Source organism: Sapajus apella, unplaced genomic scaffold (assembly GCF_009761245.1).
Source record: "Sapajus apella isolate SASKATOON/1434 unplaced genomic scaffold, GSC_monkey_1.0 scaffold36, whole genome shotgun sequence".
NCBI classification, from domain to species: domain Eukaryota; kingdom Metazoa; phylum Chordata; class Mammalia; order Primates; family Cebidae; genus Sapajus; species Sapajus apella.
This window is the reverse complement of record NW_022436976.1, coordinates 31164996-31186279: the sequence shown is the minus strand read 5'-3', so window position 1 is coordinate 31186279 and position 21284 is coordinate 31164996. Positions and strand designations below refer to the sequence as shown.

The 21284-nt window shown below is 45.6% G+C and overlaps 1 protein-coding gene across 3 annotated transcripts in view; it reads left to right on the top strand.

The window, feature by feature from the left end:
• MROH7 (maestro heat like repeat family member 7) overlaps positions 1-21284 on the top strand; it is an 89525-nt gene that overhangs the window by 24621 nt on the left and 43620 nt on the right. For 2 of the 3 annotated variants that reach the window (XM_032296881.1, XM_032296882.1), the window contains exon 2: positions 8464-9768. In XM_032296881.1, the coding sequence (XP_032152772.1) occupies positions 8538-9768 (1231 nt within the window). In that variant the 5' untranslated portion in view covers positions 8464-8537. Of the gene's footprint in view, positions 1-8463; positions 9769-21284 lie in introns of those variants that run through there. The other variant, XM_032296883.1, reaches the window with a different exon arrangement.

Here is a 21284-nt window from a genome sequence, read left to right as displayed (position 1 = left end):
CTGGAGTGCAGTAACATGATCTCAGCTCACTGCAACTTCTGCCTCCTGGGTTCAAGCGATTCTCCTGCCTCAGCCTCCTGAGTAGCTGGGACTATGGACATGCACCACCATGCCCAGCTAATTTTTGTATTTTTAGTAGAGACGGGGTTCACCGTGTTGGCCAGGATGGTCTCTATCTCTTGATGTTGTGATCTGCCCACCTTAGCCTCCCAAATGCTGAGATTACAGGCATGAGCCACAGCGCCCAACCTAATTTTTGTATTTTTAGTAGATACGGGGTTTCACCATGTTGTCCAGGCTGGTCTTGAACTCTTGGCTTCAAAAGATCGACCTCTTTGGTCTCCGAAAGTGCTGAGATTACAGGCGTGAGCCACCATGCCCAGCCAAAGCATTTTTATGATGACTGCTTTGAATCCTTGTCAAAAATTCCAACATCTGATTCATCTTAGTGTTCACGTTGGTTAGTTGTCTTAAGATTAGATTTTCCTAGTTTTGGGGATGATGAGTGATTTTTACTACATCTTTGACTTGTTAGGTATTATATTAAGATTTTTTTTTCTTTTTTTCTGAAACAGAGTCTCGCTCTGTCACCCAAACTGGATTGCAGTGGCATGATCTTGGCTCACTGCAACCTCCACCTCCCGGGTTCAAGCAATTCTCCTGCCTCAGCCTCCTGAGTACCTGGGATAACAGGTGCGCGCTATCATACTCAGCTAATTTTTTGTAGTTTTAGGAGAGATGGGGTTTTATCATGTTGGCCAGGTTTGAACTCCTGACCTCAAGTGATCTGCCCGCTTTGGCATCCCAAAGTGCATGAGCCACTGTGTTAAGGTTTAGTTTGTAGGTTCTGGCCTACTTTTGTGGACTGCAGCTCCAGTGATATTTCTTTTCTTTTTTTTTTTTTTTGAGATGCAGTCTTGCTCTGTTGCCCAGGCTGGAATGCAGTGGCATGGTCTAAGCTTACTACAACCTCTGCCTCTGGGGTTCAAGAGATTCTCCTGCCTCAGCCTCCCGAGTAGCTTAGATTATAGGTGCCTGTCACCACACCCAGCTAATTTTTTGTATTTTTAGTAGAGACGGGGTTTCTACTAAAAAAATGTTGGCCAGGCTGGTCTTGAACTCCTGACCTCAGGTGATCCACCCACCTCAGCCTCCCAAAGCGCTGGGAATACAGGCATGATCCACCACGCCTGGCCTTTGTTTTGGTGGGGGGTGGGGAGGAGACACCTGTCGCCCAGGCTGGAGGGCAATGGCAAAATCTCAGCTCACTGCAGCCTGGCCTTCTGGGATCAAACAATTCTTCTGCCTCAGCCTCCCAGGTAGGCTGGGACTGCAGGCACACGCCACTGTGCCTGGCTAATTCTTGTATTTTCTGTAGGGACAGGATTTTGCTATTTTGCCCAGGCTGATCTTGAACTCCTGAGCTCAAGTGATCCACCTGCCTCAGCTTCCCAAAGTGCTGGGATACAGGCAGGAGCCACCACACCCAGCCAAAAGTTATTTTTAAGTCGAGAAGTTGTTGGCACAGCTCTGGACTCTGACAGTCCTGGTACAGGCCCGGCTCCCAGTGGTAGCTCTGAGTCCTGGTCTGCTTCATTTTTCTGCCACTGCTGGGGCTCCTGCTTATTCCGGCTGGCGCTGCCTGCAGGGGTAGAAGACACTTCCCTGGGCCACTTGTTATCACTGGAGCTGGTGGCGGAGGCCAGGAGATGTAGGGTCTGGTAAAATATCTGATGTTGGGTAGAGGGCCTGCAGATGCAGGGATCTGCTGACATGGCCACTGCAGGTTGGATTGGTCTCTCATGGCTCCAGGTATGGAGTAGGGATTGGGGCTCCCTGCTGGGAAACCCCCTGTGTTGGGCTTCCTCTTTCCTGGTCTTCTGGCTTGGAGAGCAGGATTTTCTTCTACTTTATGCTCTCGGCAGATCTGTGTGGCAGGCTTCTTTGGTGCCCAGTTTGGGTTACGTGAGTGATAAAAAGAAAACTCCAGGAAACTCACCAGAGTGTCAACCTTCAAGTCCTCAGATGCCTAGTCAGTCCGCTGCCTTCTTTCCAGCCGTCAGAGTCCTTTCATGGTTGTCTGTTGAACTATTTCCAGAATATTTAGTTATTTTTAGAAGGGAAGAACAGAAAAAAGTGAATTGACAACCTTATCTATTGCATGCATTAAAAAAAACTGTGGTGGCCGGGCACAGTGGCTCACACCTTAATCTCAGCACTTTGGGAGGCTGAGGTGGGTGGATCACCTGAGGTTGGGAGTTCGAGACCAGCTTCACCAACAGGAAGAAACCTTGTCTCTATTAAAACAAAAATACAAAAAATTATCCGGGTGTGGTGGTGCATGCCTGTAATTCCAGCTACTCGGAGGCTGAGGCAGGAGAACCGCTTGAACCTGGGAGGTGGAGGCTGTGGTGAGCTGAGATTGCACCATGGCACCCCAGTCTGGGTGACAAGAGCAAAACTCCATCTCAAAAAAAAAAAAAAAAAAAAAGAAAGAAAGCACCTAGCATAAAATTCATAAGGCTGAGCAACCATCATTACTATCAGAACATTTTTTGGTCTGAAAGGAAACCCTATACCCATTAAGCAGTCTATTCCCATTCCCTGCTTTTCCCTTCCCCTGACAACCTTTCTCTGTCTGCTTTAATCTACTGTCTCTGTAGATTTGACTACTCTGGATATTTTATGTAAATGGAGTCGTATAATATGTGGTCTTTTGTGACTGGCTTCTTTCACCTAGCATAATGTTTCAAAGTTCATCCATGTTTAGCATGCATGAGTATTTCATTCCTTTTTGTAGCTGAGTAATCTGCTGTATGGACATACCATATTTTGTTCATTCTTTCGTCCGTATGTGGGTATTTGGGTTGTTTCCACCTTTGGCTCTCATGAGCCACCGTGCCTGGCTGACAGTGTCTTTTGAGGCAAAAAAGTCTTAAATATTGTTGATGTCCAATTTACCTATTTTTTTCTTTTGTTGCCTATGCTTTTGGTGTCATATCTAAGAAATCATCGCCAAATCAAAGGTCAAGAAGATTTACTCCTATGTTTTCTTCCAAGAGTTTTATGGTTTTAGTTCTTACATGTAGGCCTTTAATCCAGTTTGAGTTAGTTTTTGTATAGAATGTGGGATAGGAGACTGAGTGCAGTGGATCACACCTGTAATCCTAGCACTTTGGGAGACTGAGACAGGAGGATTACTTGAAGTCAGGAGTTCGAGACCAGCTTGGCCAAAATGGTGAAACCCTGTCTCCACTAACAACAACAACAAAAAAATTAGCTGGATTTGGTGGTGGGCACCTGTAACCCCAGCTACTTGATTGCTGAGGCAGGAGAATTGCTTGAACCTGGGAGGCGGAGGTTGTAGTGAGCCCAGATGCGCCGTTGAACTCCAGCCTGGGTGACAGAGTGAGACTCCATCTCAAAAAAAAAAAAAAAAAAAAATGGCTTGGTGGAGTGGCTCACATCTGTAATCCCAGCACTTTTGGAGGCTGAGGCAGGCAGATCACTTAAGGTCAGGAGTTTGAGACCAACCTGCCCAAAATGGATAAATCTTGTTTCTACTAAAAATACAAAAAATTAGCTGGGCATGATGGTTCAAGCCTCTAATCCCAGCTACTTGGGAGGCTCAGGCAGGAGAATCACTTGAACCTGGGAGACTCCGTCCCCGCTGCCAAAAAAAAAAGGATATGGGACAGGAGTTTAACTTTATTCTTTTGCATGTTAATATTCAGCTGCTCTACTGCCATTTGTTGAAAAGACTATACTTTTTAAATATATAAGTTATTTATTTATTATTATTTTTGAGATAGAATCTCATTATGTTGCCCAGGCTGGTCTCAAACTCCGGGGCTCAAGTGGTCCTCCCACCTTGACCTCTCAAAGTGCTGAGATTACCTGCTGAAGAGACCATTCTTTCCCTAGTAATGATATCAACCTTGTCAAAAATCATTTGACCATGTATGCATGGATTTATTTCTGGACTTGCAATTGTGTCCCATTAGTCTGTATGTTTATCCTTATGTCAGTACCACAGTGTTGCATGCAATTTTATTATTTTATTTTATTTATTTTTGAAACAGAGTTTCACTCTTGTTGCCCAAGCTGGAGTGAAGTGGCATAATCTCAGCTCACTGCAACCTCTGCCCCCTGGGTTCAAGCGATTCTCTTGCCTCAGCCTCCCAAGTAGCTGGGATTACAGATGCATGCCGCCATGCCTGGCTAATTTTTTGTATTTTAGTGGAGATGGGTTTTCGTCATTTTGGCCAGGCTGGTCTTGAACTCCTGACCTCAGGTGATTCACCCACCTTGGCCTCCCAAAGTGCTGGGATTATAGGTGTGAGCCACCGCATCTGGTCTGTATACAATTTTAAAGGAAGATCTCTGTGGCTTACTTTGGAAATTGCTGGAAGCTGGCTTAGATACAGGGACCCCTGTTGAGCAAGCAATTCCAAGATTACGTCCCAAAGCAATGGGAACTGGGCTAGGGTCTGGTGGTGGTGATGAAGAAATGCAGAAAGATTTGAGAGCTGTTCTGGAGCCAGAATTTGCAGAACTTGGCCAAAATTGGGTGCAGCAAGTGAGAAAAAGGGCAGTCAAGGAGGATGTGGTTTCTGGCTTGGATGATAGATGGTGCCAGCTCCTTGCAATGGAGGAAAACAGAGGAGTCCTATTTGGGGGAAAATGGAGACTATGTTTTGGCTGCTCTGGGTCTGAGGCGCCCCAGTCTCAGATGTTGTGTGTGTGCACGTGTGTGTATAGGTACTTGTGCAAGTGCCTACCACATTCCAGGCCCTCACATCTGATAACAGTGTGTTCTCAATGATGAGCTGGACAATCTATTGATAGTTCTACTTCCTGAAGGCTCTAGCAACCCTTGTCCAGGGCCTGGAAGGGTTCCTTGAGGTGGAGAAGAGAGGATGGGAATTGGTCAATGATTCTCTCTGTCTTAGACAGCACTAGCTGTTTTATGGCTGTGCTCTGCTCCTTCCATCTGGGGCTCCAGGATTGTAGGGCAAAGGCCAATAGGCAGTTTGTGGCTGTCAGCAGGAAGTGGTGAGCTCCTTTAGCTCCTGTGGATCCCACCCAAGCCCCTCAACAGCCACAGCTCCTCCTAATGCACAGTGTCCCTTTGGTAGAGGGCAAGCCATGGGCCATCCCAGTCACTGCCAGACAGCTCTGAAGCCTTGCCTGTCTGTTGCAGGATGGAGGAGGAGGATTGAGGGCAGGTCAGCTGGGGTTGAGATCTGTGGCCTTCTGCCCAGTGACCTGGTGTTGTGCATCTGCTGGGTTGCTGGGGTAGAGATGAAGACTTTCTTCCTCAGCCCAAACAAGTTAGGTCTTTGAAGATCTTACTCACTGCCTCATAGGCTGCCACAAGCCATATTTTCCAGGTTGCAAATGCCTGCCTTTGGTAACTATGGTCTGTGTGTGTGTGTGCATGTGGCACGTTTACACATGGGTGGGAGACATCATTAAGGGAAGATTCATGCCCCTCCTTAAGTAAAAAGAGACAAAATTATGGACATGAAGTTAAGTACAGGGCTTTGGAAAGAGACTGTGAAATCAAGGAACAATCAGTTTACATTCAGGGTAAAATTGTCTCTGGTGCTGATGGTAAGTGAACACTGCTTGCTTCCAAGGCCGATTCAAAGCTGTGCAGGAACCGCTTGCTTGGATCCCACTGGGTGCTGAGTGCCTTGTTCTTTTCTGTCCACGGTGCCTGGCAGAGAGAAATAGAACAAGTAGCTACCATTTAGGTCAGGCTTCGCTGGGCCATGCGCTCCGTGCCAGACACGGTAACTACAATCACCCCTGTGGAAGGCTTTATACGCTCCCTAACTTAGAGATGGGGAGGACAAGGCAGAGAGGAAAAGTCTCTTGCCCAAGTTCACCCAGACTAGCAAGAGAGTTGAGCTGGGCTTTAAACTCAGGACTACATGAATCCAAACCTGTGGTCTCTCCAAAGCCACGCTATAAAGACACACAGCAAAATTTGTGGAGTAAATGATTCATTGAATGAGTTAGCACATGAATGAATAATAAATAAGGAAGTGATGAAATGAGTTAGTGAAAGAATGCATCATCAAACGAAGAAGAGCTCCCCACCCACCCACTGCCCTTCTCTTGTTTCCCCGTCCCCCCCCGCCCCCCCCACCTTCCTCTTCCCTCTCCTCTTTACTGCCTCCCCGTCCTCTCCCTTCTCCCTCCCTTTTTTTCTCTTACCTCTCCTTTCTCCCTTCTTCTCTTCTCTCTTGTCTTTCTCCTCTCTTCCCTTCCTTCCTGTTCCTTTCTTCTCTCCCTACTTTCCTTACCACTGTTCAGTATTTCCCCTCTTGCACGCTCATTGCCACTCCGCTTTTTTTTTGAGACAGGGTGTCATTTTGTCACTCAGGCTGGAATGAATGGTGCGATCACAGCTCCTTTTAGCCTCAACCTCCTGGACTCAAGTGATCCTCCCACCTCAGCCTCCTGAGTAGCTGAGATGACAGGTGCATGCCGTCACACTCAGCTAATTTGTGTGTGTGTGTGTGTGTGTGTGTGTGTGTGTGTGTGTGTGTGTTTGTAGACACAGAGTCTCATTATGTTGTCCAGGCTGGTCAGGAACTCCTGGACTCAAGCAATCCTCCCACCTCGACCTTCCGAAGTCCTGGGATTACAGGCGTGAGCCCCTGTGCCTGGCTGCACTGCCTCTTTCCTTACATTTTCTTTTCTCTTTCCCAACTCTCATCTCCCTGGCCCTCCGGCCACCATCACTGTGTGGTTCTGTCCCCACACCTTGCCAAAAGGAAAACAAAACAGAAACTACAAAGAAGAGAGAAAAATAATGAAATAACACAAACGTGCGTTGGACATTCACCATATGCCAGGTGCTATACCCACCATTGGAAATTGGCAGAGAACAAGGCAGACGCAGTCTCTGCATCAGTGGAGCTCATGGGCTGCTGGGGAAGCCAGATACTGTGGGCCAGGAGACAGGAAGGAACAAGGCGCCCTGGGGACTTTCAGGTGGCCCCCTGTCTAGGGGTCCTGGAAGGCTCTTAGCATTTGAGCTGAAGCCTGAAAGGCTGCAGGCCTTAGCTGAGGAAGGAGACGGATGCCCAGCCTGCGGAAGGCCCAGGCCTAACTGGGAGAGCCTGGCTCTTCGGAGGAAGTCAAAGAGTCCCAGCAAGGGTGGAATAGAAAAGGAAAGGGGACATATAGCGGGGCCAAAAGGGTGAAAAGGGGACTGGGACCAGATGCAGAAGGGCCTTTCAGGTCCGCTAACAACTGGGGGACTCTATCCTAAAGAGAACAGGAAGCCGTGGAGGTGTTTAGGCAGGAGGATGGCATAGAGATGGTCTTGGCTGCCCAGGGGGCCAGTGGGGTGAGTGACCTCTCTTTGACCTTCACTTCCTCATGTATAAAGTGGGGCAATAATATTTAACTTACTGGGGATGTGAGTGTGTGTAGCAGGGAGTAGCTGGTTCACAGACGTGCGGGGGGCCTGGTTTGTGGACTGCGCAGTAAGTGTTGAAAAAGGCACTCTTCCCTGACTTGGTTTCCTTCTGCATCTCCTCCCAGGGGCCTACTCCTGCTTAGAAACACCACGCATGCGGTGAGCTGTCCCTACGATTCCCACAGGGAGGGCAGCCCAGATTGAGGGTGGGGTGGGGGGAGGACTGGGGATTTCACCCAGCAGTTAGACGGCTGTGCTAAGGCAGGCTCTGTGTTTGACAGCTGCCCCACGGTCCCTCCACATGCCTGCTTCACCCAGAACAGAAGACTGTTGAGGCTGCAGGCGCTTTGCCAGGGCTGCTTTGAGAATTGAGTGTCACAGTTTCTGGCAGAGCAGTTCTAGCAACTTAGGGATTTGGCTCTGGCTTGGAGCACCCCCGTCTCTCAAGTCTCAGGGCTCCTTGCTGGTGCACTGGGGGTCGCCCTGTCACATGTGGCCAGCTGCAAGTGGGGTAACTCATAAGGAGGCTCTTCCTTCCCTTTTTCTCCCGCAAAGTAGTAGAGATTCCTCATTTGTCTGTTTGTAGACTTCCAATTGTACAACTGGTGCTGGGCTAGAAGCTGGGGTTGCCCCAGGGGCCAAGATATACACGGTTCTTGTCATTGCAAAGCTCATCTCTAGCAAGAGCCAGACCACTAAATGAGTCACTGGAACGAAATATGATGAGTATTTTGCGAGAAGTGGGATTAGCAAATGATAATGAGAATTATCCCATAGAATTCCACAAGCCAAGGGAATTGCATTTGTTTGGGGCCATGAGCCAAGAGGGAGCAGGCTGTGGTCAAAGAGCGGAACTGAGGGATTGTGGAGGCAAGTGGCGAGTGAGGGACCGGAGAGGTGGGCTGGGCACAGCCACCAGGGCCTTGTAAGTCACAGCAAGCGGCTTTCATCCTAAGAATAGTGGGAGCCCTGGAAAAACCTTAACAGGCGTGGCATGGCTGCATTTGTCTTTTCTCTCTCTCAAGACTGCTCCAGGGAGCGTGGCAGTTGGCTGTTGAAGAGAAGCGGGCACTGGCATTGAGAGACCTCCAGACTGGACATGGCCCTGAGTCCAGGGGCTAACCTGGTTTTCCATGAAGACTCAAAGATGACACCAAGTCTCACCTCCTGTGGGGCCCCAGGATTAGGGTCTGGTACCACCCCTGGGTCCCACCCAGACACGGCTCAAGTGCCTATGTTGAATCTACTCCCAAGTCCTGGCTCGCCTCTCATTCTGGATCTTAATCCAACTCTGAGTCCTGTCTCAGGGGAGACCTCAGGCCTGGTGTCTGAAAATACCCCCAGACCCGATGACAGCAGGGCCATCGCTCCGGCCTCCCTCCAGATCACCAGCTCTTGTTCTGGTGAAGCCCTGGACCTGGATTCCAAGGACGCTTCAAGGCCTGACTCACAGGGGCGCCTCTGTCCTGCCTCAAATTCCATTCTGAGTCCTAGCCCTGCTGAGGCCACTGGTCTGAGCTCAGGGAACCACCCTTGGTCAAATTCTGAAGAGGCTGTCAAGTACCTCTCAAGTAAGATTTTTGAGATGGGTCAGAGTAACTCCAACCCTTCCAGGCATGAACTAAACCCGTTTAGAAGGCACCATTCCAGAGAAGGCCTGGTTCTGGGCCACTGCATCTCTAGGCCAAGCTCAAAAGCACTCCTTATTCCAGCCTCAAATTCTTCTCTGGACCTTGACTCCAGTCCATTGCTCGACATGGGCTCGACAAACAACTCCAAGCTGAGCCTGAGCATAGCTCCAGATGCTCGTGGGACCCTAACCCCAGACACCGACGAGACCATCGCTTTGGCTTCACCTAACATCTCTCGATCTGTTTCGAAAGGAGCCTTTGGTACCACCTGGAGCACAAATTCCAAGGGAACCATGAATGTGGCTTCCAACGGCCACCCCAGATCTGATTTGAACACGACCGTCACTCAAGCCCCGTATCTGACCCTGATTCCTGGCTCCAGCGACGGTATCAGCCTGCATGCCAGTGCCCACGGGCCCAACTCCACCATCTCTCCATCCTCATGCATGACCCTAATCCTGGGCTCCAATGACACGCTGAGCCTGGGCTCCAGCCTCCTGTTCAGCGACACCTCCACCTTGACACTGAGCAGTCAGCAGGATTATGCCGAGGACAGCAGCATCCGCACTGTACCCCTGGAGGAGAATCTGGAGAGTTGGAGTGAGATGGCCAGCACTGAGGCGGGCCAGTTCCCGCTGGGACTCCCCACCTCCAATCCCATGGGCAAGGACGCCGTGACCTTGCAAGGCATCTCTGAGGGTAAGGCCAGGGCCATAGCCCTAGAGAGAGCACTGTCCTGGAAGAATTCTGTCTTCAAACTCGTAGGGTAGGGAGAGGAGAAGGAAGGAAGGAAGGGAGGGAGGGAGGGAGGGAGGGGACAGAAGGCAGTTGATAATATCTGATCTATTAATTCTGTACTAGACATCTAATAATCAGCCTCTGCTAACAATGTGACTTGGGACAAGCTACTTAATCTCTCTGAGCTTCAACTTCCTTGACTATAATATCACTATGTAATACTCCTATTCTGTCCAAATTATAAGTCTATTGTATCAAACTATCCCTTCCATTCAAAATGTCCATCTCTTTCTTCCTTGATACATTTCAGACCTGGCTTCTCAGGTCTGCAGGTCTGCCGTGGAGCAGGCAGGCTCTAGGCTCAGCTCACCTCTACTGAGACTTTGCCATCCCCACCTGAGTAGGGCCTTGGGGTCCTGTCTGGAACCTGTGACTCCCTCCTGATATGCAGGATTCCTGTAAACTAATCCCCTGTCAGTTTCTGATGCTGTAAATATCTTCTTCTAATCAATTTTTATTTTTCATGCACCAATACTATATTAAGATTTTTTAAAAAGGACCATGGTTTTGTAAATAGATGTTCATATCTGGTGAGAGTCCCTCCCCTCCAACCTTTTTTTTGAGAGGGAACCTCATTCTGTAGCCCAGGCTGGAGCCCAATGGCACGATCTTGGCTCACTGCAACCTCCGCCTCCTGGATTAAAATGATTCTCCTGCCTCAGCCTCTCGAGTAGAAGGGATTACAGGCACCCACTACCATGCCTAGCTAATTTTTGTATTTTTAGTAGAGACAGGGTTTAACTGTGTTGGTAAGGCTGGTCTCAAACTCCTGACCTCAGGTGATCCACCCACCTCAGTCTCCCAAAGTGCTAGGATTATAGGAGTGAGCCACCATGCCCGACCAAGGATCCTTCTTTAAAATTCTCCTGAAAATCAACTTAGCTATTAATAGATAATATTTTATTTTATTTTATTTTTGAGACAAAGACTCACTCTGTTGCCCAGGCTGGAGTTGGGTGATGCAATCATAGCTCCCTGCAGCCTTGAACTCCTGGACTCAAGAGACCCTCCTGCCTCAGCCTCCTGAGCAGCTAGGACTATAGGTGCACACCACCACACCTGAGTAATATATTTTTTATTTTTTGTAGGGACGGGGCCTCGCTGTGTTGCCCAGGCTGGTCTTGAACTCCTGGCCTCAAGCCATCCTCCCACCTGGTCCTCCCAGAGCGCTGGGATTACAGGTGTTTTCCACCTCGCCTAGCCTCTATACATTTTAGAATCCATTCCTAGGATTTCTTAGGGATTTTTTCAGGGCTTCAAAAAAATCTTGCTGGCATTTTTTAAAGAATGTTATCAGTTTATTTACCTATTCACATTTTCCTTTACATAGGATATATGCTTTACTAGGATTTAAAAAATTCTTCATAGAAGTCTGGTGCACACTTGGATGGGCTAATCCTAGATACTTTATGGTATTTTCTTTTTCTTTTTTTGAAAGAGAGTCTTGCTCTGTCCCCTAGGCTGGAGCGCAATGGCATGATCTTTGCTTACCGCAACCTTTGCCTCCTGGGTTCAAGCAATTCTCCTGCCTCAGCCTCCCAAGTAGTTGGGATTACAGGCACATGCCACCACACCCGGCTAATTTTTTGTATTTTTAGTAGAGATAGTTTCACCATGTTGGCCAGGCTGGTCTTGAACACCTGACCTTGTGATCCGCCAGCCTTGGCCTCCCAAAATGCTAGGATTACAGGCATGAGCCACCATGCCCGGCCTATAGTATCTTATTTTCTAATAAAATTCCTACTTGGTATTGATGATGCTGATGATCTAGAGAAACTTAGTTTTTGGAAGTTTTTCTTTAAAAAAAAAAAAAACAACTTTGTGGAGATATAACTGTAAATACAATTTGCTCTTTCAAAGTATGTAATTTAATGGATTTTATATACACAGAATTGTGCAACTATCACTACAATCAATTTTAGAACATTTTCGTCATCCCTAAAAGAAGCCCTGCACCCCTTAGACATCACCCTCAATCCATGCCCGCTCTCAGCCCAGCCCTGGGCAATCACCACTTTTGGTCTCTATAGTTCACCTATTTTGGACATGCGATAGAAATAGAATCATGTAATATGTCGTCCTTTGTGACTGGCTTCTTTCACTTAGCAGAATGTATTCAAGGTTCATTCTCTCTGTAGCATGTATCAGTACTTCATATCTTGTTACGGCTACATAGTATTCCTCGTATGGACACGCCACATTTTGTTTGTCGTTTGATTGCCATGTGGATTGTTTCTATCTTTTGGCTATTTTATTTTTATTTTGTGTTTTTATTTGTTTATTTTGTTGAGACCGGGCCTCGCTGTGTCACCCAGGCTGTAGCACGGTGGCATGATCTCTGCTCACTGCAACCTCCACCTCCCAGGCTCAAGAAATCCTCCCGCCACAGCCTTCCAAGTGGTTAGGACCACTGGCCTACACCACCACACCTGGCTAATTTTTGTATATTTTGTAGAGACTGGTCTCACTGTGTTGTCCAGGCTGGTCTTGAACTCCTGGGCTCAAGCAAGCCTCACTTCTTAGTCTCCAAAGTGCTGGTATTACAGGCATGAGCCACCATGCCCAACCAATTTACTAATATTTTTTCTTCTCTTCTGTTGGCTGCCTTTTTATTTTCTTGATGGTGTTCTTTGAAACACAAAATTTTTAATTTTGACATTGTCCAATTTATGTAATTTTTCTTTTATTTTTTGTGCTTTTGGTGTCATATTTAAAGAAACCATTGCCTAGTCTAAGGTCATGAAGATTTATGCCTATGTTTTCTTCTAAGAGTTTAATCATTTTGGCTCTTACCTTTAAGTCTTTGGTAGAATTTGTGTTAATTTTTTGTATATGATGTGAGGTGGGGTTTCAGCTTCATTATTGTGCATGTGGATGTTCAGTTATTAGTGTCATATAATTCACAAGCCATATAATTCACCCATTTAAAATGTGTTAGCCAGTGTGGTGTCTCATGCCTGTAATCACAGCACAATGGGAGGCTGAGGAGGGTGGATCACTTGAGATTAGGAGTTCAAAATCAGCCTGGTCAACATGGTGAAAACCTGTCTCTACTAGAAATACAAAAAATTAGCTGAGGCCAGGCGCAGTGGCTCACGCCTGTAATCCCAACACTTTGTGAGGCCAAGGTGCGCAGATCACAAGATCAGAAGTTTGAGACCACTCTGACCAATATGGTGAAACCCTTTCTCTACTAAAAATACAAATATTATCCACGTGTGGTGGTGCACATCTGTAATCCCAGCTGCTCAGGAGGCTAAGGCAAAAGAATTGCTTGAACTTGGGAGGTGGAGGTTGCAGTGAGCTGAGATCATGCCACTGCACTGCACTCCAGCCTGGGTGGCAGAGTAAGACTCTGTCTAAAAAAAAAAAAAAAAAAAAAATTAGTCAGGTGCAGCAGCAAATGCCTGTAATCCCAACTATTTGGGAATCAGTTGAACCTGGGAGGCAGAGGTTGCGGTGAGCCGAGATCGCGCCATTGCACTCCAGCCTGGGTAACAAGAGCGAAACTCCATCTCAAAATAAAATAAAATAAAGTGTCATTTGCCTAGTGCAGTGGTTCATACCTATAATCCCCGCACTTTGGGAGGCTGAGGCAGGAGGATTGCTTGAGCCCAGGAATTCAAGACCAGCCTGGGCAACATAGGGAGACCCTGTCTCTACAAAAAATAAAAATAAATTAGCCAGACATGGTGATGTGTGCCTGTGGTCCCAGCTATTCAGGAGACTGAGATGGGAGGATCACTTGAGCTCAGGTAGTGGAGGCTGCAGTGAGCTGTGATTGTACCACTGCACTTCAGGTTGGGTGACAGAGTGAGACTTTGTCTTTTCCAAAAAAAAAAAAAAAAAAAAAAAAAAAAGTGTGATCCGATGGTTTGGGGTATATTCCAATTTTGAGCGCCTGTGTTTTTGGTGTCATATCCAAGAAATCATTGCCAAATCCAGTGTCATAAAGATTTTTTCTGTGTTTCATGATTTTAGTTCTTAAGTGAAATTCTTTGAGTTAAATTTTGTATAAATATAAGGTAAGAGCCCAAACTTAATTTAATTTGTTTTTTGAGATGGAGGCTTGCTCTGTCACCTGGCTGGAATGCAATGATGTGGTCTCAGCTCACTACAACCTCCACCTCCCAGGTTCAAGCAATTCTCCTGCTTCAGTCTCCTAAGCAGCTGGGACTACAGGCGCCTGCCACCATATCCAGCTAATTTTTGTGTTTTTAGTAGAGATGGGGTTTCACCATGTTGGCCAGGCTGGTCTCGAACTCCTGACCTCATGATCCGCCTGCCTTGGCCTCGGCATCCCAAAGTGCTGGGATTACAGGTGTGAGCCACCACACCTGACCAATATATTCTTTTATTTTTCTTTCCTTTTTTTTTTTTTTGAGACAGAGTCTGTCTGTCACTCAGGCTGGAGCGCAACAGCACCAACTCAGCTCACTGCAACCTCCGACTCACTCAAGCCATTCTCCTGCCTCAGCCTCCCAAGTAGCTGGGACTACATGCATGCATCACCATACTTAGCTAATTTTTTTATATTTAGTAAAGGCAGGGTTTCACCATGTAGGCCTAACTCCTGACCTCAAGTGATCCACCCACCTCGGCCCCTCAGAGTGCTGGGATTGCAGGCATGGGCCACCATGCTCCGCCCAGTGTATTTTTTAAATTTATTTTTATTTTTTTTTATTTTTATTTTTTTTTTTTTTTTTGTTTTTTTTTTTTTTAAGGTATAAAGTTTTTTTTTTTTTTTTTTCCCGGCTGAGCATGGTGACTGGTGCCTGTAATCCCAGCACTTTGGGAGGCAGAGTCAGGTGGATTGCCTGAAGTCAGGAGTTCCAGACCAGCCTGGCTAACATGGTGAAACCCCGTCTCTACTAAAAATGCAAAAATCTGCAGATGTGGTGGCACACTCCTGTAATCCCAGCTACTCGGGAGGCTGAGGCAGGAGAATCACTTGACCCCTGGAGATGGAGGCTGTGGTGAGCCAAGATTGCACCACTGCACTCCAGCCTGGGCAACAGAGCTAGATTCCATCTAAAAAAAAAAAGACTTTTATCAGGCTGAGTGTGGTGGCTCACACCTGTAATCCCAGCACTCTGGGAAGCCAGGCCAACTTGGTGAAACCCTGTAACAATACAAAAATAAGCTGGGCATGGTGGCACGTACCTGTAGTCCCAGCTACTTGGGAGTGAACAGAAAAAAAGTTTTTTTTTTTCAATTTTTAAATTGTGGTAAAATATACATAACAAAATTTACCATCTAGGCCAGCACAAAGACTCATGCCTATAATACTAGTGCTTTGAGAAGCTGAGGCAGGAAGATCACTTGAAGCCAGGAGTTTGAGACCAGCTTAAGCAACATAGCGAGACTCTGTCTGTATAAACAACAACAAAATCCTTACCATCTTTTTTTTTTTTTTTGAGACATGATCTCACTCTGTTGCCCAGGCTGGAATACAGGGGCATGATCTTGCCTTACTGCAACCTCCACCTCCAGGGCTCAAATAATCCTCCTGCCTCAGCCTCTCAAGTAGCTGGGACTACAAGCATGTGCCACCACACCACACAAGCATGAAAATACATGTTTAAAACAATGTATTTTCAATTTTTAAAATATTTTTGATAGAGGCAGGGCTTCACCATGTTATCCAGGCTGGTCTTGAACTTTTGGGCTAAATGATCTGCCTGACTTGGCCTCCCACAGTGCTAGGGTTATAGGCATGAGCCACCACGCCCAGCCAAACCTTACCATCTTAAATACTTTAAAATTATTGTTATTATTATTTTTTAGAGTTAGAATCTTACTCTGTCACCCAGCCTGGAGTACAGTGGAGCGATGATAACTCACTGCAGCCTCGAACTCCTGGGACCAAGTGATTCTTTCACCTCAGCCCTCCGAGTAGCTAGGACTGTAGTCACATACCACCACATCTAGCTAATTTAAATTTTTCTGTAGAGACGAGACCTTGCTATGTTGCCCAAGCTGGTTTTGAACACCATGGCTCAAGTGATCCTCCTGTCTTGGGTTGGAAAAGTGCTGTGATTTCAGGGTTGATCCACCACACCTGGCCCTATCTTAACTTTTTTTTTTTTTTTTTGTGAGTCTCATTCTGTTGCCCAGGTTGGAGTGCAATGGTGCCATCCTGGCTCACTGCAACCACTGCCTCCTAGGTTCAAGCAATTCTCTTGCCTTAGCCTCCCAAGTAGCTAGGATTATGGGTGTGTGCCACCTCGGCTGGCTTATTTTTGTAGCTTTAGTAGAGATGGGGTTTCACCTTGTTGGCCAGGCTGGTCTTGAACTCCTGACCTCAGGTGATCCACCTGCCATAGTCCCCCAGAGTGTTGGGATTACAGGTGTGAGCCACCGTGACTGGCCAGCCATTTAAAAATGTACAGTTTAATACAGTGGTATTAAATATATTCATAATGTTGTGCAACTATTAGCACCATTCCCTTTCTACACAGTTTTTATCTTATGAACCTCAAACTCCATGTACATTAAACAATCATTTCCTATTTTCCAGTCACCCAAACCCTAGCCACCACCATTCTACTGTCTCTATAATTTTCACTACTCTAGGTACCTCATATACCAACTTCATTCTTTTGCATGTGGATATCCAGTTTTTCTTGCTCTATTTATTGAAAAAACTGTCCTTTCCGCAGTGAATGTTCTTAGCATCCTTGTTAAAAATAAACTGGCCATGAATGTGTTTATTTCCAGATACTTAATTCTGTTCCATTGGTCTATATGTCTGTCCTTATGCCAGTACCATGCTGTTTTGATTACTATAGTTTTGTGGTATGTTTTGAAATCAGGAAGTATGAGTCCTCCAGCTTTGTTCTTTCAAGATTACTTTGGCTATCAGGGCCAATCTTTGCTTTTTTAATGGGAGCATTTTGTCCATTTGCATGTTTAAAACAATGTATTTTCAAGTTACAGTAGCCTCTTAAAATCTTTTTTGGGGTATAACATGGATCAGTAAAATATGTAAAGTGTGCTAGTCATCTCAAGTGTACAGCTTAATGAAAATGTATGGAAGTATACACTGGTAGCTACCACTCAGATAATGATATAGATCTTTCCAGAAGCCCAGAGGCTTTCCTTATGTCCCTTTCCAATCAGCATCCTTTCTCCTGGGACAAGATTTCTCAACTTTGGCACTATTGACATTTTGTGTTGGGAAATTCTTTGTCGTGTGTGTGTGTGTGTGTGTGTGTGTGATGTTGGTGGCGGGGATGGGGGTGCTGTTCTATGTATTATGAGATGCAGCCATCCCTGGACTCTACCCAGCAGATGCTAGTAGAAACCTCCCATTGCCACCCTCAAGTTGTAAAAACCAAAACTGTTTCCAAACATTGCTGAAAGTTCCACAGTGGGGGGTGTGGCAGGGGGATAACTGCTCTTGGCTGATAATCACTGCCCTGGAGGTGACAATTCCAATTTGCACCACCATAGACTAGTTTTGCCTATTCTTAAACTTACTGTCAATAGAATAATATTGTATTTACTATTTTTTTTTAGATGGAGTTTTGCTCTTGTTGTCCAGGCTGGAGTGCAATGGCATAATCTAGGCTCACTGCAACCTCTGCCTCCCTGGTTCAAGCGATTCTTCTGCCTCAGCCTCCTGAGTAGCTGGGAATTACAGGCATGCGCCACCACGCCTAGCTAATTTTTTCTATTTTTATTTTTATTTTGAGGTGGAGTCTTACTCTGTCGCCCAGGCTGGAGTGCAGTGGTGCAATCTCAGCTCACTGCAACCTCAACCTCCTGGATTCAAGTGATTCTCCCACCTCAGTGTCCTGAGCAGCTGGGATTACAGGTGCGTGCCGCCATGCCTGGCTAATTTTTGTAGTTTTTTAAGTAGAGACGGGGTTTCACCATGTTGGCCAGGCTGGTCTTGAAATCCTGACCTCAGGTGATCCACACACCTTGGCCTCCCAAAGGGCCGGGATTACAGGTGTGTGCCACCTAGCCCAACTGTGTTTACTGTTTTGACTCTGGCTTTTTTAGCACAACCTTATGTCTGTCGAATTCATCCATGTTGTTGTGTATTTCAATAGTAGATTGTTTTTTGGTGTTCTCTACTATTCCATTGTATGGATATACCACAGTTTGTTTATTCATTCTGCTGCTGATGGACATTAGAATTGTTCCCACTTTTTGGATGTTATTAATGAAGTAGCTGTGAATGTTATCGCCCATGACTTTGGTGCACAGGTACACTTATTTATTGCAGAGTAGAATTTCTGGGTCAAGTGCAGGCATATTTATAACTTTAAGAGATACTGCCAGATGGGCGCAGTGGCTCATGCACTTTGGGAGGCTAAGGCAGACGGATCACCTGTGGTTGGGAGTTCGAGACCAACCTGACCAACATGGAGAAACCCCGTCTCTACTAAAAATACAAAATTAGCCGGGTGTGGTGGCACATGCCTGTAATCTTAGCTACTTGGGAGACTGAGGCAGGAGAATCACTTGAACCCGGGGGTCAGAGGATGCGATGAGCTGAGATTGTGCCATTGCACTCCAGCCTGGACAATAAGAGCCAGACTCCGTCTCAAAAAAAAAAAAAAAAAAGAGATACTGCCAAACAGTTTTTCAAAGTGGTAATCTTAGTCCATTGGTGCTGCCATAACAAAATGCCTGAGACTGAGTAATTTATAAACAACAGGAATTTATTCTCTCACACTGCTAGAGACTGGAGGTCTAAGATCAAGGCACCAGCGTTTGGTGTCTGGTGAGGGCCTGCTTGCTGTATCCCCACATGGTGGAAGGTGGAAGGCTATAAGGGACTGAACTCTATATGAAGCTTCTTTTATAAAGGTCTTAATCCCATTCTTGAGAGGGGAGCCCTCATAATTTGACCACCTCCTAAAGTCTCTACTATTGCATTGGAGATTAAGTTTCCACATGAATTTTGGAGGGGACACAAATATTCAAACTGCAGCAATGACTGAATTCATTTATGCTTCCACAAGCAATGTGAATTTCAAATGTTCCACATTCTTACCAACGTTTGGTATTGTCAATTTAAAAAATCGTAGTCATTGTAGGGGGTGTCTGTCTAGTGATAGTTACTTGTGGTTTTAATTTGCATATCTTGATAACTACTGATGTTAAGCATCTTTTTACATGATCATTGGCAGTTTGTATATCCTCTTTTGTGAAGTACTAGTTCAAACATTTTGCTGATTTTTTTTTTTAATTTCAGAAGGGAACAGCATATATGTTTTGCTCATTTAAAAAAAATTGGGTTGTTCTTTTTCTTATTGCCTTGTGGGAGTTCTTTACATAATCCAGATATGAGTTCTTTGTTAGATATATAAAATTTGACTATTTTCTCCAAGTCTGTGACTTGATGAGGCCTTTATTTTTAATTTTTTAACTTAAATAATTAAAAATTTTTAAAAGAAGTGAGGTCTCTGTTGCGCAGGCTGGAGTGCAGCGGCACAGTCATAGCTCACTGCAGGCTCAAGCTCCTGGGCTCAGGTGATCCTCCTGTCTCAGCCTCCCGAGTAGCTAGGACCACAGGTGTGCGCCACCACACCCAAAGTGCTGGGATTACAGGTGTGAGCCACTATGCCTGGCCTAATAAAGTCTTTTGATAAACAGCAGTTCTTAATTTTAAAGAACCCAATTAATCAAATTGTGTTTAGATGTTGCTTTTTGTCATCTGCTTAAATATTTTCACACCCAATTGTTAAGTAAACAGTGACTTATGTTTTCTCCTAGATGCTTTATTGTTTCGTCTTTCACATTAAGTTTATGGTGCATTTTGCATTAATTTTGGAAAACAGTGTGAGGAAGAGTCTTAAGGTTCATATATTTTCCCATATGGGAGCCCCATTGCCCCCGGCTATTGATAGAAAAGACCCGGCTTTCCCTGCTGAACTACAGTGCCACCTTTGATGTCAGTCAAGTGCCTATACATGTGTAGGTGCATTTCCGGACTCTTTCAGTTCCTTTGGCTATTTGTCTATCCTTAACCATCGCCTTAATTACTGGGCTTTAGAGTAACTCTTGATATCTAGTAGTGTAAGTCCCCCAACTTTGTTCTACCTCAAGATTGTCTATTCTGGGTGCTTTGCTTTTCTATATAGATCCTAGAAATAGCTTGTCAATTTCCACAAAATGAAATAAAATAAGATGAAAACCAGCTGCCATTTCCATTGGGATTTCATTGAATCTACAGATCAATTTAGGTAACTTTGTTCACTTTTATTAACTGTGCTTAGAACAATACTGGTCATATACTGTAATCCCAGCACTTTGGGAGGCCGAGGTGGGCAGATCACTTGTAGGCAGCAGTTCAAGACCAGCCTGGCCAATGTGGTGAAACTCTGTCTCTACTAAAAATGCAAAAATTAGGTGGGTGTGGTGGCACCTGTAAACCCAGCTTCTTGGCAGGCTGAGGTGGGAGAATTGCTTGAACCTGGGAGTTGGAGGTCGCAGTGAGCCGAGATGCGCGCCACTGCACTCCGGCCTGGGTGACAGAGCGAGACTCCATTTCAAAGGAAAAAGAAAAAAGAAAAGTTGACAACATATTATAATTTTTTGCCCTGAATCATTTCAGAATAAGTTGCCAAATGATGCCTCATCACCCCCCGAATTTCAGAGTATATTTCTTACAAAAAAGGATGAAATACAGCTATGACAATCACAATCAGGTAATTAGTACTGATGCACAGCTACCATATAATCCTCCGGCTTTATTCAGAAGTCACCAGTCTTCCCCGTAATGTTCTCTACAGCAAGGGGATCCAGTTCAGAATCACTCATCGTTCTTTTTTTTCCTAGTCTGATCTGTCTCCTGCAGTCCTCAGCCTTTCTTTGACTTTCCTGTCCTTGATACATCTGAGGATGACAGGCGAGCTATTTTTGTCGGATGTGCCTCAGTTTCGATTTGTCTGACGCTTGCTCATGATTAGATTCAGGCCATGCATTTTTGGCAGGAATAGCACAGAAGCGATGCGGGGTTTTTCTCATTGCATCCTGTTTGGCGCCTCACAATTTTGATTTGTTCGTTACTGATGCTGTTCACTTTCATTGCTTGAGCAAGATGGTTGCTGCCAAGGTTTTCCAACGTGAACTCAGTACTTACCCCTGTGTAGTGAATATCATGTGGTCAAGTACTTTGAAACTATGTGAATATCCCATTCCTCATCAAACTTTCAATTTATTTATTCATTGATTTGTATTAGTATGGACTCGAGGGTTCTTAGTTTATTCAATGGGCTTTAATCTGTTTCTTTCATAATTTATTGTGATACTCAAATTTCCCTCAATTTGACCAGTGGAATCCCCTTTAAGCAAACTTTTGTAGCTGGGCACTGTGACTCACACCTGTAATCCCAGCACTTTGGGAGGCCAAGGCAGAGGATTACTTGAGCCCAAGAGTTCAAAACCAGCCTGGGCAG